This window comes from Carettochelys insculpta, chromosome 5 (genome assembly GCF_033958435.1).
Source record: "Carettochelys insculpta isolate YL-2023 chromosome 5, ASM3395843v1, whole genome shotgun sequence".
In the NCBI taxonomy this organism is placed as follows: Eukaryota; Metazoa; Chordata; order Testudines; family Carettochelyidae; genus Carettochelys; species Carettochelys insculpta.
In genome coordinates, this window is record NC_134141.1 from 119,359,222 (window position 1) to 119,375,559 (window position 16,338).

At 37.5% G+C, this 16,338-nt stretch overlaps 1 protein-coding gene across 1 annotated transcript; it reads left to right on the forward strand.

The window, feature by feature from the left end:
* Positions 1 to 1,272: 1,272 nt before the first annotated feature.
* On the forward strand, positions 1,273 to 9,084 carry SYT4 (synaptotagmin 4). The gene is made up of 4 exons (XM_074994363.1): positions 1,273 to 1,306; positions 4,196 to 5,010; positions 6,454 to 6,574; positions 8,777 to 9,084. Exons 1-4 carry the CDS (start codon positions 1,273 to 1,275, stop codon positions 9,082 to 9,084), a joined length of 1,278 nt encoding a protein of 425 aa, XP_074850464.1.
* Positions 9,085 to 16,338: the final 7,254 nt, after the last annotated feature.

The window sequence follows — 16,338 nt, forward strand, 5'->3', positions numbered from 1 at the left end:
GCTGCAAGTGTGTGTTGTCAGGTGGGGGAGGGGTACGGAGAAGGGTTTTGAAAGTGCATCAGAAGCAGCTAAACGTGGTCTTTGTTTACGAAGTGGGACTGGAATTATGCGCCCCACAGACTGATCCAGTGCGGTCTCCTGCGTGATTGACTGAGTTTGCTGGAGTTAGGAGCGGCCCCATTTGTCCTGTCGTCGAACAGCAGCATTTGCGCGGTGGTAAGTGAAATGTCAAGATGAGATTCAGGGAGCTGGAGCACGGTCTCTCTGTCTGTGGATTTGGTTGCAGTAGGAGGACCTCCACTAGGTCACCACTCATGCAGCAAAATTTGGAAGAGAACCACACCTTGGCTGGATGATCCAGCCGGGTTCGGGGGCCAGGTTTTCCAGCACGGTTGCAGATTAAGGAGCCGTTGTGGCTGTGTAAGCATTAGACTTTTGGTTTTTTCAGCATAAGTCCAGAGATTTAGATTCTAAACTGTTAGGATCAGGGCAGACCTAGCTTTTATCCAGACCGAAGGACAGCCAGGAGAAGGGTCTCCGAGGGGTAATCGTGTTAGGAGAAGTTCAGGAGAGGAGAAGAGTGGTTTTTTTGTTGTTGTTTGTTTTTTGCACTTCCAAGGGGGAAGGGGCAGTAGACACAGGGCAGTCAGTGATTCAGCTCAGTTATATGCGTGGTATCAAATAAAGGGAAACCACGTTTGGAGCTTGGTCCTTTGAGTCTAGGACTTTATATCCCTTCCAACTCTCTACATCCTTGCAACCGGGATATCAGATGAATAAATAATACTTCCTAGAGCATCACCCGGCTGTGGACTAGACAAGGGCATGCTCGGCTGTGGGAATTAGCATCTCTCTCTGTGTCAGGCTGAGGATGGGAGCCTGTCTCTTGCAGCAGAGCAGTTAAAATAATTGATGATAGTGTGCTGAATGCCCAGGAGAGGTGGGGGGTGGGGGGGCGAAGGTGCTGATTTCAGCCCTGTAGCGTCAGGATTGCGTCAATTTGGGTTTCAACCACGTCTTCAGTCTGCGAGCGGAGCTATTCAGAAGAGCCAAAACAGGAAGGGGGCTGCAAATCGCTGTGAAGTGGGAAGGTCTAACAGCTCTCTCCCCTCCTCCCCTCCCGCATAGCCTCCTCCTCCTGAGCCTTCCCGAGCTTTCATGCTTGTGTTTTCATCGCCCTGGAAAATAAGGCTGCGTTGGGTTCGCGCAAGCTAATAGCTGGGCTGAGAAGGGGACTCGCTTTCAGTACCTTGGACAGAGCACGCAGCAAAAATGGCTCCGATTTCAGCTAACCGAGAAGAATTTGGTAAGCAAGTTCCATTCCAAACTTATAGTACCAGGCAATTTCCACCCTTAGGCTTAGAGCGGGTTGGGTATGTGTACGAACCTTCCAGCTGATGATCTTGGGAGAGCTACCATTCCAACTAAGCTTATGCATGCAAGCTTGCCTAACCTCTACCCACAGCCTCCCTGTGTTTCTTTCAGGGGAATCATTTCAGCACTCAATCTATTCTTTGAAGTCTTAGAAGTTCATAGATGCCTAATTTTCTTATTGCAGCCCATTAGCACTTTTAGTGTAGCAGAGATACCTCGATTATTTCCTCCATCTCCCCTAAGGCGAGCACATTCCAGAGTTGAGTTGTTTTAGTATATTTGAAATTATTTTCCAGAATCATTTGTAATAGCTTTCAAGCCTGTTTCCTTAAAGACGACTGGCATATGAAATCTCATCAAAACACACATATGTTCATTTAATTGGTATTGCTAGGGGGCTAAATGTGTGATATCCCAACTTATTTTACATAAATCTAGGTGCAGCAGATGTTAGCATGATAGGATTAATAGTATTACTACTACTACTACTATTAATAGTAATAATAACAATGTTTAAGTTCAACATTTTTCTGTTGAATATAGGGTTAATTTTTATTACAGAAAGGAAGTTGAATAAACCTTCGTCTATCTATCTATCTATCTATCTGTCTATCTATCTATCTATCATTGTTTATGAAAGAAAATATTTCTGGAGTATCCTTTACAAAATATTCTTTCTAGCATGAGTGTGAATCTGAGTACACTCCCTTGATTTAAGTGGCATGAATTCAGCTTTACATCTGTGTTGCTGTGATTCTGATCTGATCTAGTATTAATAGACTTCATTTTAAAGAAATCTGCCATTTCTGAATGTCTGGGCAATTGATTTACCATATAGCAACAAATACAGGTTGTTACCTAATAGCAGTAAGTGTACAGCAATGTCATTTACCATTTCTTCTTCCTGCCTACACCATCCACCAGGGTGTTTCTAACTTCATTTGTGCCATCTGGCTCACCTGGTGACTTATGTAATTAAGATAAGTAATATTACATACTAATTTTCTCCTATCATTGCTATCAAAGGTTATATATGTAATATATAATATTATTCACACTTTGATGACCAGTCAATCTAAATGTGATCTAATGAAAAGTGCTACAAAAATGCCAACTGATAGTTAAAACCTTTTCAAGTTGTGTTAATAATTATAATATCATATCATGTTCTTTCCTATTGCATCTTAAGCAATTTCCACTTCTGCACCCTAAGAAATTGTCTAACCTTAGTGCCATGTGCTTAATATAAAAAATGAATTCACTTACTGATCAAATATGTCATTTTCAGTCATTTTACTGAGATCTTTTGTTTAATTATAATGAGTGATGCATTGAAAGGGTAGAAGGGAAAATGACACAACTCTTGGAAGAAATGAAGAGGCAGGCCTAACCTTTTGTCTGCTGGAAGTTTGTCTCCTGATATCTTTGTAGTGCTATTTTCTCAGTCACTGCCAATAAAGAAGATATGACTGTACATGGAAATTACTTGAATCTGCCTAGCCTTTAACTATACAAAACTTATAGGGCACATGTACTCTTTCTCAACCAGTAAGTTCTGCTAATCACGTATTAAAGAACCAGCACTCTTACATAAAGAGCACAATTACATTTATTCATACAAAATCCCATCAATTAACATTTACTAGTTCCTCACTCTTAAGGTGATGAGGATTTAGCTCTGATTGGCATATTCTTAAAATTTGCATTACTTATGGGGCAAATTGGATTTTCAGTTAGTTGTGCTCTTTTGGCCCTTCATTGCATGCTTATGAAATAATACGGATGTGCGCTAAATGGAACCCCTTTATGCCCTTGCCAAGTGAGAGACTAACACGTGCACATCCCTCCTCTTTGGAATGTAATTTTCAAATGTATGATTCATAGGAACACTGGAGAGCAATTTAACTCTAATGTTTTTGTCATAATATAAGATCTAATGGAACACTATAAAAGAAAGAAAAATCTTCCCTCTTTTGCTTTTAAATGCTCCATGACTTTGATTAATAGTCAGATAAGTTCAATAATTTATAGACAGTAATATGGTGGGTTTTCTTGTTTTTGAAGTTGAACATTAATGTATAATGTTCAGATGGCAAGAAAAAGAGTATGTGTATATTATATTATATTATATTATATTATATTATATTATCTTGAGTTTGAAGGAGTCACTCCTGCAAGAGTGACTCTGAAAAAAGTGTCAAATACCATTCCATTAAATTAAACTGAGCATCTTCATGAAATACCTCTAACCAGCTATGAGATCAGAATACAAGACATTTATCTCATTCAATTCACAGAGGAGTGCAAGAAACAATATAAAATGTAGAAGGCTTATAAAAGTAACGCATATTTTAGATTCTGTTTAAACAACAAAATCCTGGCAACTCAGTGCAGAAAGTATAGGAGGGAACTGAAAGTGTTTTGTCTGCAGAGTGCATAACAATATAGTTGTTGTACATGAACCTAGGAGGAAGAGAGGAGCCTCTTCAGAATCATTATTAATGATATTATATTGTCCTTCTGTTTCCTTCCCAATTACTCTGCTGTTAACAAGAAATGAGCAATAAATTACAATAAGTAGCTACACTTATTGGAAGTGGAAAAGTACTACCAGGAAGAGTCATTGCTTTGTGGCTACACATTTATACCTGCAGGTGGCGAAAAATATACACAGAGTCTTTGCAATGTGCAGAACCAAAAATATTTCAATCCTCCTAGGTTGCTGCTAGTGTCCCCTCTTTTAAGTGTATTTTAGAATGTATTACATCATTATCCTAAGCATGGCTTTTTACGTGTTTATTAATATTAATTTAATTTACAGATGAAATTCCTACAGTGGTTGGGATCTTTAGTGCTTTTGGCCTTGTCTTCACAGTCTCCCTTTTCGCTTGGATCTGCTGCCAGCGTAAATCTTCCAAATCCAACAAAACTCCTCCCTACAAATTTGTCCATGTGCTGAAGGGGGTTGACATTTATCCAGAGAACCTCAACAGTAAGAAAAAATTTGGAGCAGATGACAAAAGTGAAGAGAAAAGCAAATCAGTGATGCCAAAGAATTCTCTTCACCTTGACCTGGAGAAGAGAGATTTGAATGGCAATTTCTCCAAAACAACACCCAAAATCCAGAGCTCTCCAGATCTTGAGAACTTAACTCCAAAGCACTTTCCAGAAAAAGAGAAAGATTCAATATCCCCTGAGAGCACCAAGTCCAACACTTCACTGTCTTCTGAAGAGAAACAGGACAAGTTAGGGACTCTCTTTTTCTCCTTAGAGTACAACTTTGAGAAGAAGGCATTTGTGGTGAACATCAAAGAGGCACGTGGATTGCCGGCAATGGATGAGCAGTCAATGACTTCTGATCCCTACATCAAAATGACAATCTTACCTGAGAAGAAGCACAAGGTGAAAACCAGAGTGCTGAGAAAAACCTTAGATCCAGCTTTTGATGAAACCTTCACATTTTATGGAATCCCCTACAGCCAAGTCCAAGATTTAATCCTTCACTTTCTGATCTTGAGCTTTGACAGGTTTTCCAGAGATGACGTAATTGGAGAAGTCCTCTTTCCACTTGGAGGAATTGAATTGTCTGAGGGAAGGATGCTAATGAACAGAGAGATCATCAAAAGAAATGTTAGGGTAATCTATTTAAAATATCTTTGAAAGTACTGTGTTTGTATGTTTTATTATTATGTTATTATTTTATTAGTATATTTTATTTTTATTAGTAGAAAAAGCAGGGATAGAGATGATCATAAAAACCATGAGAAACTTTCACGTTATGAGGAAACAAGAATATAAGTGCAATCAATGATCACTCCAGTGAGCTCGTTATAGGAAATTACCAATGTACCAAATCCTGTTTTCTTACGCAGTTGGTCCAATTTACTTCAATGGAAGCACTTATGTTAGGTCAGCAGGCCCTGACCCAAATTAATCAGGCTTGCAAGAACAGAATGCACAGCTTCTTTTCCATTGTGTACCCACAATGAGTAATTATGACATGACTCAACTCAAACTGAAGTCAATAGGAATCTCTCAGTTGACTACAAGAATGTTTGGATTGGCCCTTTCCAGGCCAAAAACGTATAACCAGTCCAAAATTACACTGTTGAATATACTGTTTGATTAAAACTTTATTACTTGACATTTGGGTTATGATCCTGTATCTTAAGTATTGTAATACAGGTTGAAGCTCTACAAATAAAAGGATATAAAATCCTGTCCCCACTGAAATTTACAGAACTCCGGTTGGCTTCAGTGGGGTCCAGAATTTAGCCCTGTGTTTTATATCTAGGTTCAGAAAGAAAAGATATTTCAAAATGATCACAAATGAATCATACCCACCAGACTTTTCTGAGGATTTGGCATGTGTATTGATGTTAATGTAATTGCTCTCAAAAGATCAAACATTACATCAAATTGAATTAATGTCTGCCAGCCAATATTTCTATCAGTAGTATCAGTATTTTATAGTTCTAATGCTTCAGCACAACGGTTCTGTAATCATCTCATTGTTATTATGTATAATAAAGAGAGTTGACCTTTTGAGTCCCTATTTCTTACCTTTGCTTCTCTTGAAGTGAATCCATTGTTCTTGCAAATTCAAATGAAATAATTATACAGAATAATCCTGATTTCTTACTTCTTCCCTCCAATGAGTATTAGGATCAACACTTCATTAAAATTTTGTTACAGGGTTTCATTACGGATTTTAGTGAATTGCATGTGTCTGATATACCTTTTCTGTTTTAGTTCTGCTTATCATCCTTTCTTTTTACTAAGATTTATTTCTGCAAGCATCTATGGTTTCATCGTGCCTTACTGATCAGCTTACTAGAAAGCCAGTGACAAAGTTTTGCAAGCAAAATACATTATATCAAGTGTTTAAACAAAAAGCAACATAGCAGTATGATACCACTATTACTGTTGCCTACTAAATAGCTCCTTTACAGCTACATCAATGTGTAGCAGGATCTGGTCTCCTATGACTTTTTTAAAAAGTATACTAAGGACTCTATTTCATAAGGAAGACAATGACCAAAGTATGTGCTCATCAATCTTCTCTTTTCATCTCCTTAGAAGTCTACTGGCCGTGGAGAATTACTGATCTCTCTCTGTTACCAATCCACAACAAATACTCTAACCGTGGTTGTTTTAAAAGCCAGACATCTGCCCAAAGCTGATGTTTCAGGATTATCAGGTACTAACTTTATTTATCATTCTACAATAAGCAGACTTGTAAAAACAAATACTATTACCCATGTATTCATGGCATACATGATCTGCAACTAACTCTTTCATTAGTCACAGAGAAAAGTAATATTTTTAGTTCCATGTGACAAATATTATGAGATTGTTCCTAATTTGTGTTTTCCAAGAAATGAAGTACCTTAGCAGTTGCTGTGGAATAACTTTCCTTCTCAATGAAATCAATGAGCTTTGCCCTTTTCCTTGGTAGAACTCCTGTGTTATCATCAGGATATTGTGTTGGGAAATATGGCAGAAGTATAGGTTTATAGTAAATAACAGATAATCTACAAGGGTCTATTACTAAGAAAAACCCTCAATGGTCACAATTCAACAGAGCTTCAGGGAAGTTAAAGAGTTACATTAGCCCTGAATCTGGCCCAACATGTGGTCTTTGCAATGTAAGATAAGCCATTTGCAACGTGATATGCATGCATTGTAATGCAGTATCCTTGGACTACACTAAGGAAAAGCTGGCATTGCAATCAATTTTCACAGTTCTGTATTTTTACTCTCTCTTTCTATAGGACTGCCATTAAAATCAATGGTAGGAATGCACAGAGGCAGACTGACACTATGTACTATTTATTCAACTTATTTTAAAAGAATAAGAATAAGGGCATATCAAGGATTGGGCACTCTGATATAATTTAATTTCTCAATAAAATGCTCTGGACTGTTCTTATCTCAGTTGTGTCAGCATAGTCCAGGAAGGCAAGGAAAGTCTCAGGTAATCAGGTGCAAGTCCTGACGAAAAGACCATCATATGAGAGTACCAATGTGATCAGATAAGCAATTGGTTATCATTATATTTTCAGCAAGATAGGAAGTGATTCACTCAGGAGATTCCATACACACCTCATATGATGCTCCAGCATCTCAACCAAACCTCCTGATAAGTAGTTTGAAAAGCTGCTGGTAGAGCTAGGAGAAGCAAACTGGATAGTTTAGACTTACATGTGGCTGGGAGATGGTGCCCTGCAGTGTTTATTTGGCCAGAGATCAAGAGCACTCTGCAGCACTTTGACAGGTACTGATTTTGGTACACAGAAAGCTGGGGTGGTGTTTGTTCTTCAAAAAGCCAGTTGCTTATTTAATTATTTTAAGTTCATTCCTAAAGCATTGATTAGTTATGAGAGCATAGTATGAAAGTGAAAATGCATTCTAACTTCCCGTGTCACTATCATACTGTACTTGAATATGTGCTGCACGATCATTGTTTATTTCTGTGACATTTATGATGAGGCCAAATTGACAAGTTCATTTGTCACCATCAGCTCTTCCAATTTGATGTCTTGAGCTCAGCAATTCTGGATGAGGTTGGTGGTTAGCTCTGCTGAATGGTAGAAATGTATATCAAGTCAGTGGATGAAGAAGAGCCAAGCAAACCTTGAAAGCTGTTGAAAAAAGGACCACGTTGGGTCAATATACAAGATTAATAAAATACGGACCAAATTGAACATTTTGACTTGGCTACTTCATTCTATGCCAATGATGAAAAGCAGACATCAACTTGCAAAAATCAGAGCATATATAGCGGATCAACAAATTCCTCTCCACATAAGGAATTGCTGCTTCAAAATAACCAAGTTAAAATGTACAGGGTGAAATGAAGTGCATTCAAATCACAGGAGTTACATTCAGAATATATTTTGTCAATTCAGTCAGTCCTTCAAGATTTTTTTTCTGTTCTCTTTTTCCTATATTTATTTGCACAATTCTCATTAAGATGTGGCTTATCCCATGCAAATAAATGTGAATATATACTTCATATGAAACGTAGATTTAGAGTTTTGCATTTCTGCCAGGATACAAGTAGAGGGTTTTTTTCCTTGATGTTGTAAAAAAGAATGAGATCTAACATTTACCAGTTATGCTTCAGTTGATCAAGTTTCAGGTTTTTTGTTTTGTTTTGTTTTGTTTTGTTTTTAATATTTACCAAAGCTGCTGATGCCATGGGGTGAAAAGTTTGCTGCCCTCACAGTGTGAAGTTTTCCCATTGCAATCTTTTTTTTTTTTAACAGTTACTTGTTTGTGGCAAACTCTCATTGTGTTGTCATTATATTTGTAGAATGTATAGTACCTTCCACATGATCCATGAATTTCTATCGGACAACAGTCAATAATGTTTTTTTTTTATTGCTTATCATTGCAGATCCTTATGTTAAAGTAAACCTCTACCATGCTAAGAAGAGAATCTCTAAGAAGAAAACCCATGTGAAGAAATGCACCCCTAATGCAGTATTCAACGAATTGTTTGTCTTTGACATTCCTTGTGAGGGCCTAGAAGATATCAGCATTGAATTTTTGGTTTTGGATTCAGATAGGGGGTCCAGGAATGAGATCATTGGCCGGTTAACCTTGGGAGCTTCAGCAGAAGGAACAAGTGGAGAGCACTGGAAGGAAATTTGTGAATATCCTAGGAGACAAATTGCCAAGTGGCATATGCTGTGTGATGGTTAGCAGTCTAGAAATGGGTTGGAATTTAAACAATGTTTCCATAGGCAAGGAGCAGTTTTCTTTCTTTGTGACCCATAATTAAAGTCTTATAACAAGACATCTTTTTGTTAAGACTGAATTGAATTATCAAACTGGAAGGCAACTAAATTTTCACATTAAACAAAGTTCTTTCCAATCCATAGAAACTTGACATAATATCATATGTTATTCATATTCTGCTGGAGTTTACATGATAATAGACTTGTGAAGTAGTGTAAACTTCAATAAGCGCAGTCTATCTTTAATGAATAAATCACTGGAAACTATAGATTACTACTCCATGCAGAAGATGATAACCTCATTAATATATATAGCTAGATCAAGGGACAGGATTTTTTTAAGTCTAAAAAGTGAGAAAACATGAGTGGCAGGAAGAGTGTTCTCTTTGGTTTATCATTGCATTAGAAACCTTCCCTTATGGAAAGTCAACCAATTTTCCGAACTGTAGGGGTACTTATGCTTTCATCAACCCAAATACAAGACATTTTCAACAACTTGTTTTGCATATAACATCAGGTGCAAATTGTTGTTAGGTGTGTGAATTATTGTATGATATTCTGTTTGGGATTTTTATTATTATTATTACAGTGGATGAAATAAGTATGTTCTAAAAGTAGCAAACAAAACATAAAAAAGGGCTCCAACAATAAAGGTGGATACACATTTCAGCATAGTTAGGATTTATGCTATAAATATGACCTGCAATTACTTCTCCCTATGTCCAAGACAGTTATTGAGCATTTCTAGTAAAAGTAAAACATTTTTACCAAGATAATGAAATGGGAAGAATATTGCAATGAATGGTCTTTCATGAGTTATATTTTCTAAAAAGGCTGGAGATATCTAAACTTCACGTCTGCCATTTTCCCCTATTTCCTTCCCTAAAATAAAAAAATAAATAATAAGAAAACACGCATTGTATTGTTTTGTGTAGCAGAAATCAAAGCTCCAATCCCATTAAAACATACATGTGTGTTTCACTTTATACCTTGTGGAGGGTGTCCTACTGAAATCAATAAGATTACTTGCAATGTATAAAAAATAACAGATCATTAGAGGATGGAGGACCAAACCAGCATTATAACATCTGTTGACTCACATGAGAGGAACAATTTGAAAGTAGTCCCTCATTTCAATCATTTTCATGTTTTCATGGCTGATTGTTTTGAAAAATGGGAAGGGAGAGGGAAGAAACCTTATGATTTCACTGTACTGTGTAACATGTATGTATCAAGTGATTTAAACTGTGATCACAGTGCCAGCTTGGGGGAATAAATGTAACAGAACATAAACAAGTAACCACTGACTTTTTTGTATGGGGTTATCTCCAAATATTTGTCCTATGTTCCTTTTGAATGATAAGTGTTGTAAAGAAGAATATTTAAACAAATATTAATGGTGGAAATACGGAGGATTAAAAAGTGTCGGGTCAGTTTCCGATACCCTTGCTCGGGCTGAGTGCCTCCTTCCCTCACACGTAATCCCATTGAAATGAGTGGGACTGCTTGTGAATTAAGGTATTATGGAGAGTGAAGAAGGGCTGCAGAAAGGGGCTGCTGATGAAAACATTTTAACCAATGATATTGTATTAGATTTTCAGTGAAGAGATCCTTGACATCTACTGAAGTTTAGCTGCTGGCTCCACAGGGACCATAATTTGGCCATAAAGTGACAAGTGGAGATAGCGGGATTGTTAAATATGCAAGAAACAAAGGAAAGTACCACTGGAAGAATTCAGTTTATGTTCTTTCAGGTTTTGTGTCAGTACTTTATCCACTTTCTGAGAATGTATTTGATATTATAATGTTTATACAGGTCCATAAAATCAGTTTCAAAACAACTTCTATATGCTTTTTTACAAGACTTAGTGTAAAAGAATTGCATATTGTTCATACATAAGAATAAAAAAAAAGGTTTGTTTGATTAGATATTGATTAGTTACTTCAGAGCTAGAAGTTGCTAACAGGGCCAAAACCAAAGCCCAATTAAGGCCAAAGAACAATCCCTTTGACTTAGTATTCTTTGAATGAGGACTTTATAGTAGTACTTTAATCATGAATAATGACACCCAATGGGACAATTTATGGAGTAAGCAATTACTCAGTAAAATTAAGAGTGATAGAACCTTGCCCAAAGGAGGTAGCATTATAGAACCAGGTTGCAATAACCTTACTAATTTCAAAAAACAATGTTTCACTAATAATTCCGCTGAAGTCAATGGGTGGCCATGTAATATACGATACGTTTTCACTAAGTGGAAGGTCAGTGCTGCTGTGGTCAATCTTCCAGTTTGATTTAGTGCATTTGCTAGGGAATGCACTAAACTGAACTTACAGGGTGACCCCATTGACCATGGTACACCTTGCTGTTGGACCCTGTTCCAAGGAGAAATGGAAGTTGATGGGAGAGTTTCTCCTATCACCCTCCCACAGTAAGGCCACACCAGAAATTCAACTTAAGATAAGTCAACTCCAGCTATGCAATTCTAATAGCTGCAGTTGCATTTCTTTGATTGAATATCTTTTGTAGTGTAGACCTGCTGATAAGATAGAACTAAACCAACGATAAAGTTATTACAGTCCGTCGCACAAGTAGAACACCATCTCTATTAATGTGACCAAATGATGACACTTAGTATTAAATCCTAATGGAAAAAAGCCTTTTAAATAGAGTATCCTTGTTAGTTTTCTTTTTGTTTTGTTTTGTTTTGTTTTTCAGAAAAAAAAATCAGCCAAGGACTGTGGCCATCTTTCATTTTTCCATCCAATGTGATGTTGTCAAAGAAGGACGTTTTAAAGTTTCTATAGCCACCTAAGGGTTAATATTTCTACCAGATAAATGATATCTGTTGGGGGGAGGGAGGGGAAGATAGGGAGGAGGGAAGCAAAGAACTTTTTATTACACTGGAACAATTGTAAATAGGATTTTTGTGTTTACATTAAAGCACTGATTAGCTTGTAAAGTTGAGTAAAATGTGACCTCTTCATAAACCAGGCATGAGAGGAGAAAAAGTGATCCCCAAAATGAGCAATTTTGCCATTTTATGAAGTATTCAATTCTCAGTGTGAATACCTTGAACTCTGTTAAGGATACCATACTGTATTGAACATGTAAAATAATGTTTGTCTAAGTAGCTTATGAAACAAAATCTGAATGGAAGGTTATTCATGTTTGAAGATCTGTTGTAACTAAATAACTGATTTCTTATGCTGTTGTAACTTGATAGAAGTTATTTGGGAGGAAGCATGGTGTATGAGGTTTTGTAAGTTTTTTGTGCCAGCTCTGTATGTTGTGCCATGTGTGTAAGACAAGAATAAACTGCTGCTTTCATTCATCTCATCCTAATACCAATATTCTACCAATGTATGTTTTCAATGGATTCAATTGTTATGTTCTTGATCTTTATTTATGCACCTTCAACAGATACCAAATATTCTCTCTCCTGAAATGGTACCTGAGCAGATAAATTTTACCAAAAGTTTCTTGTATACACCATTCCCTTCTCACCTAGGTCTGTATCCCATGCGGTATATACACCATATCCATCAGATCTGGTTTTAAAGTGGATTGTGTATTCACTGCTAGATTCTGAGCTGGACTCCATACAGGGGTAGCCAGCTATGTGCACAACCAGTAGTTTGGGTCTAGAAGCACAAAATTAAACAATGGTATATAACCGTGTATTCCTTATCCAGGGGAGATGGAAAGGGAGTGGTGAGGAATAGGTGGAATCTTAATTCCATTCCCACAGCTAACTGGCCAGAAGTAAATTTATGACCCCTTGGAAGGAAGTTGTGACTTAGAAGTCTATCTCTGGGTCACAATGTTTGCCAAGGATGGAATCTCTACTGCTAGTTAAACTCTCCCTTTCATTTTATTGTTGAAAAGGTACACCTTAAGCAGAATCAGTGTGAGATGCCTTGAGCTGCTCTTGCAAATGTGCATCAATGGTATCCTGAAAGGGACTTCTTTGTGAGATGAGAGTAGTTGAGTTTTATGCCATGCACATGATCTCTTTCTCTCTCCTAATACCAACAACACAAAGGCCTATTAAGTTACAGCAACCTAGTAAAATTATTTTGAGATAGCAGCCATTATTTTGAAATAACTTGATAGCATCTCCACAATGCGATGGCTATTTTGAAATAAATTTGAAATAGTTGGTGCATTATTTTGAATTTTGTAAATATAATTACAGAAGGAGTAACACCAATTTCAAAATAGCTATTTCAAAATAGGCACTGCTAAGACATGGAATAGTGTTATTTTGAAATAAACTATAATGGTAGCCAATGATATTATTTTGAAATAGACACCCTTGTGTATTTTGAAATAGCTGGGTGCTATTTTGAAGTGAATTCTTGCTTGCAGCCGTGTTGTTTTGAAATAGCTATTCTGGAATGGATTATTTTGAAATAACACTTTTGTATAGCTTTAGTGTCCCATGTTCTAAGCCCTTCCACCAGGAACTGCATAGAGGACACCAATCTCTATGAAATAGATTACCAAACATCTGTCAGATGGGAACAGCTTTCACTCATTAATGTAGTAAATTAGGTTGAAAAAGGAAATAGATGAAAAGTCTGGAATCCATTACCGATGAAAACAGTCATCTATTCCCTCATTTCTCAAAATCTTTAAAAGTTTTACTTCTTATTAATTGAGAATGCATTATTGATTTTATTCCAGCTTTTTAAATACTCAAAAGGTATGACAAACAGTGTTAAAGTCAGTTTATAGTTTTTCATTTTGATTACTGTAAAAGGAAGGGCCAGTCATAGGACTTGTCTACACATAACTTAATCCAGATTAAGGTAGCATGGAAATTTAACATAGAGAAACTATCTTTATTAATTATGAGTGTGGATATTTTTATTCCAGAATGAGTGTATTTTTTTTCCAAAATAGCCCACTCTGTGTCCAAAATGAATTAAACTAATTCAGAAAAAGGCATGCTTAGGCCAACATTAATATAATGGCTTCTGCAGTTCTGCTGTTTTCCAGAGAACCAAGCACGTTGCAGACCAGCTATGAGATTTAATGTAGTCCCAAAGACAATCACGGAGATAACCATCTATTTTCTCTGACAGATGCTGTAAATATTTTAGCACGAGTCCGAAAACGCAATTGGATTTAAGGAAACAAATAAGAAGTATTTCACAAATATCAATAGCCTTATTGATTTTTTTTCAGTGATGCCCTCCAAATGAGATTGCCTCAAGGATAGTGTGAATGAAAATTCCACGTTGAACAGGAATAATGGACAGGGGAGTCATGCAAGTCTGCTTTTAATGTTGGTGTGTCTGGGGAGGCGGGCAGGAAGTGTAAGGCAGGTAGGCAGTAGTGTTCTACACTTCAGGTAAACACAGCAAGAATTAACAACAGCTTTATTAGTTACTGACTTTTAATTAATTATGAACTTTCATTAATTAATGTTTGTCACCTGTCTCCAGTGCTGTAATGCTACAGAGGTGTTCATACTTTCCCCTACCAAATTCCTTAGGGTTGTACAGTATAGGGGCGATACATAGAGATGAAAATAAATGTGAAGCAGGAAATCAGCATACGACAACAGGTAGTTATTCTAGGCAAAATCAAGGGGTGATACTAAGCAATGGGGCAATATATAGAGGACCACCTCCATATGAGGGGGAGTGTGTCACTATAATGTTCTCAGGACAGGGATGGAAATGCAAAGTGATAGCAGGAGTATACTTTAATAGGAGGAGGCACAGTGAAGAAAGCTAAATCTGCAACTGCTGATATACACCTCCTATTGGTCATGTCTACACTAGCCCAAAACTTTGAAATGGCCATGTAAATGGCCATTTCGAAGTTTACTAATGAAGTGCTGAAATACATATTCAGCGCCTGATTAGCATGCGGGTGGCCACAGCACTTCGAAATTGACGCAGCTCGCTGCCACGCAGCTCATTCAGACGGGGCTCCTTTTCAAAAGGACCCTGGCTACTTCGAAGTCCCCTTATTCCTATGAGCAGATGGGAATAAGGTGACTTCAAAGTAGGCGGGGTCCTTTCGAAAAGGAGACCTGTCTGGATGAGCAGCGTGGCGGCGAACCACATCAATTTCGAAGTGCCGCGGCCGTCCACATGCTAATGAGGCGCTGAATATGTATTTCAGCACTTCATTAGTAAACTTCGAAATGGCTATTTGCATGGCCATTTCAAAGTTTTGGGTTAGTGTAGACATGGCCATTGGCCGGTTTCCTGCTATACTATGATCCCCACCATGAGGCCAGTGATTGTATTAAACAGACTTTCACATTGACTTATCTTGATAAATGGCAATTGATGGTGATTTACTCAGATAAGAGGTTCACGATCTGTGGCCTCTACATTTGGCCCTACACCTACACTGAATCAACTCTAAATGTCGACTGAAGTCCCCAGAGGCATTAGGTCATGTCTCTTCTAATAGGTACCAAAATATGACTGTCTTCTCTTCCTCACGTCACTCTCCTTGTGGGATGGAGACTTACAGTACAATGCTTTGGTTCTTACATCCTAAAGCTGCTCCTCTTTGGGTCTCGCTGGATTTTAGTTGCTTTTCTGTTACTTTCACAAGCAATTTATTCCATGCATTTCAACCAAAAAGTGAAAGGAGAAGTGGGGGAGGAATGTCACTTGATGTGCTTAAGGTCAACTTCCACACCCTTCTCACAGTCAAAACAAAAGGCAGTCAAGTAGCAGTTTAAAGACTAGCAAAATAGTTTATTAGGTGAGCTTTCATGGGACAGACCCACTTCTTCTGATGGAAATGCAAAGTGATAGCAGGAGTATACTTTAATAGGAGGAGGCACAGTGAAGAAAGCTAAATCTGCAACTGCTGATATACACTTCCTATTGGTCTGAAGAAGTGGGTCTGTCCCACGAAAGCTCACCTAATAAACTATTTTGCTAGTCTTTAAACTGCTACTTGACTGCTTTTTGTTTTGATAGTGTATAGACTAGCATGGCTTCTTCTCTGTTGCTATTCTCACAGTCAGTGTTAAAAGGTTCATCTCAAGGCCCTTAGATACTCAGTGGAAAGTTCCAGACCACAGGACTACAACAGATCTGTAATTTCACAAGCAAATGCTCACCCATCTCTAATTAAAGCTATAAAAATGCAACTAAGCCCAAAACCACATGTGCCAGGTCTCAGGGGGCAACAGTTTTCAGCGGCCAAATGACAATCTCTTGAAAAATGATACCAGAT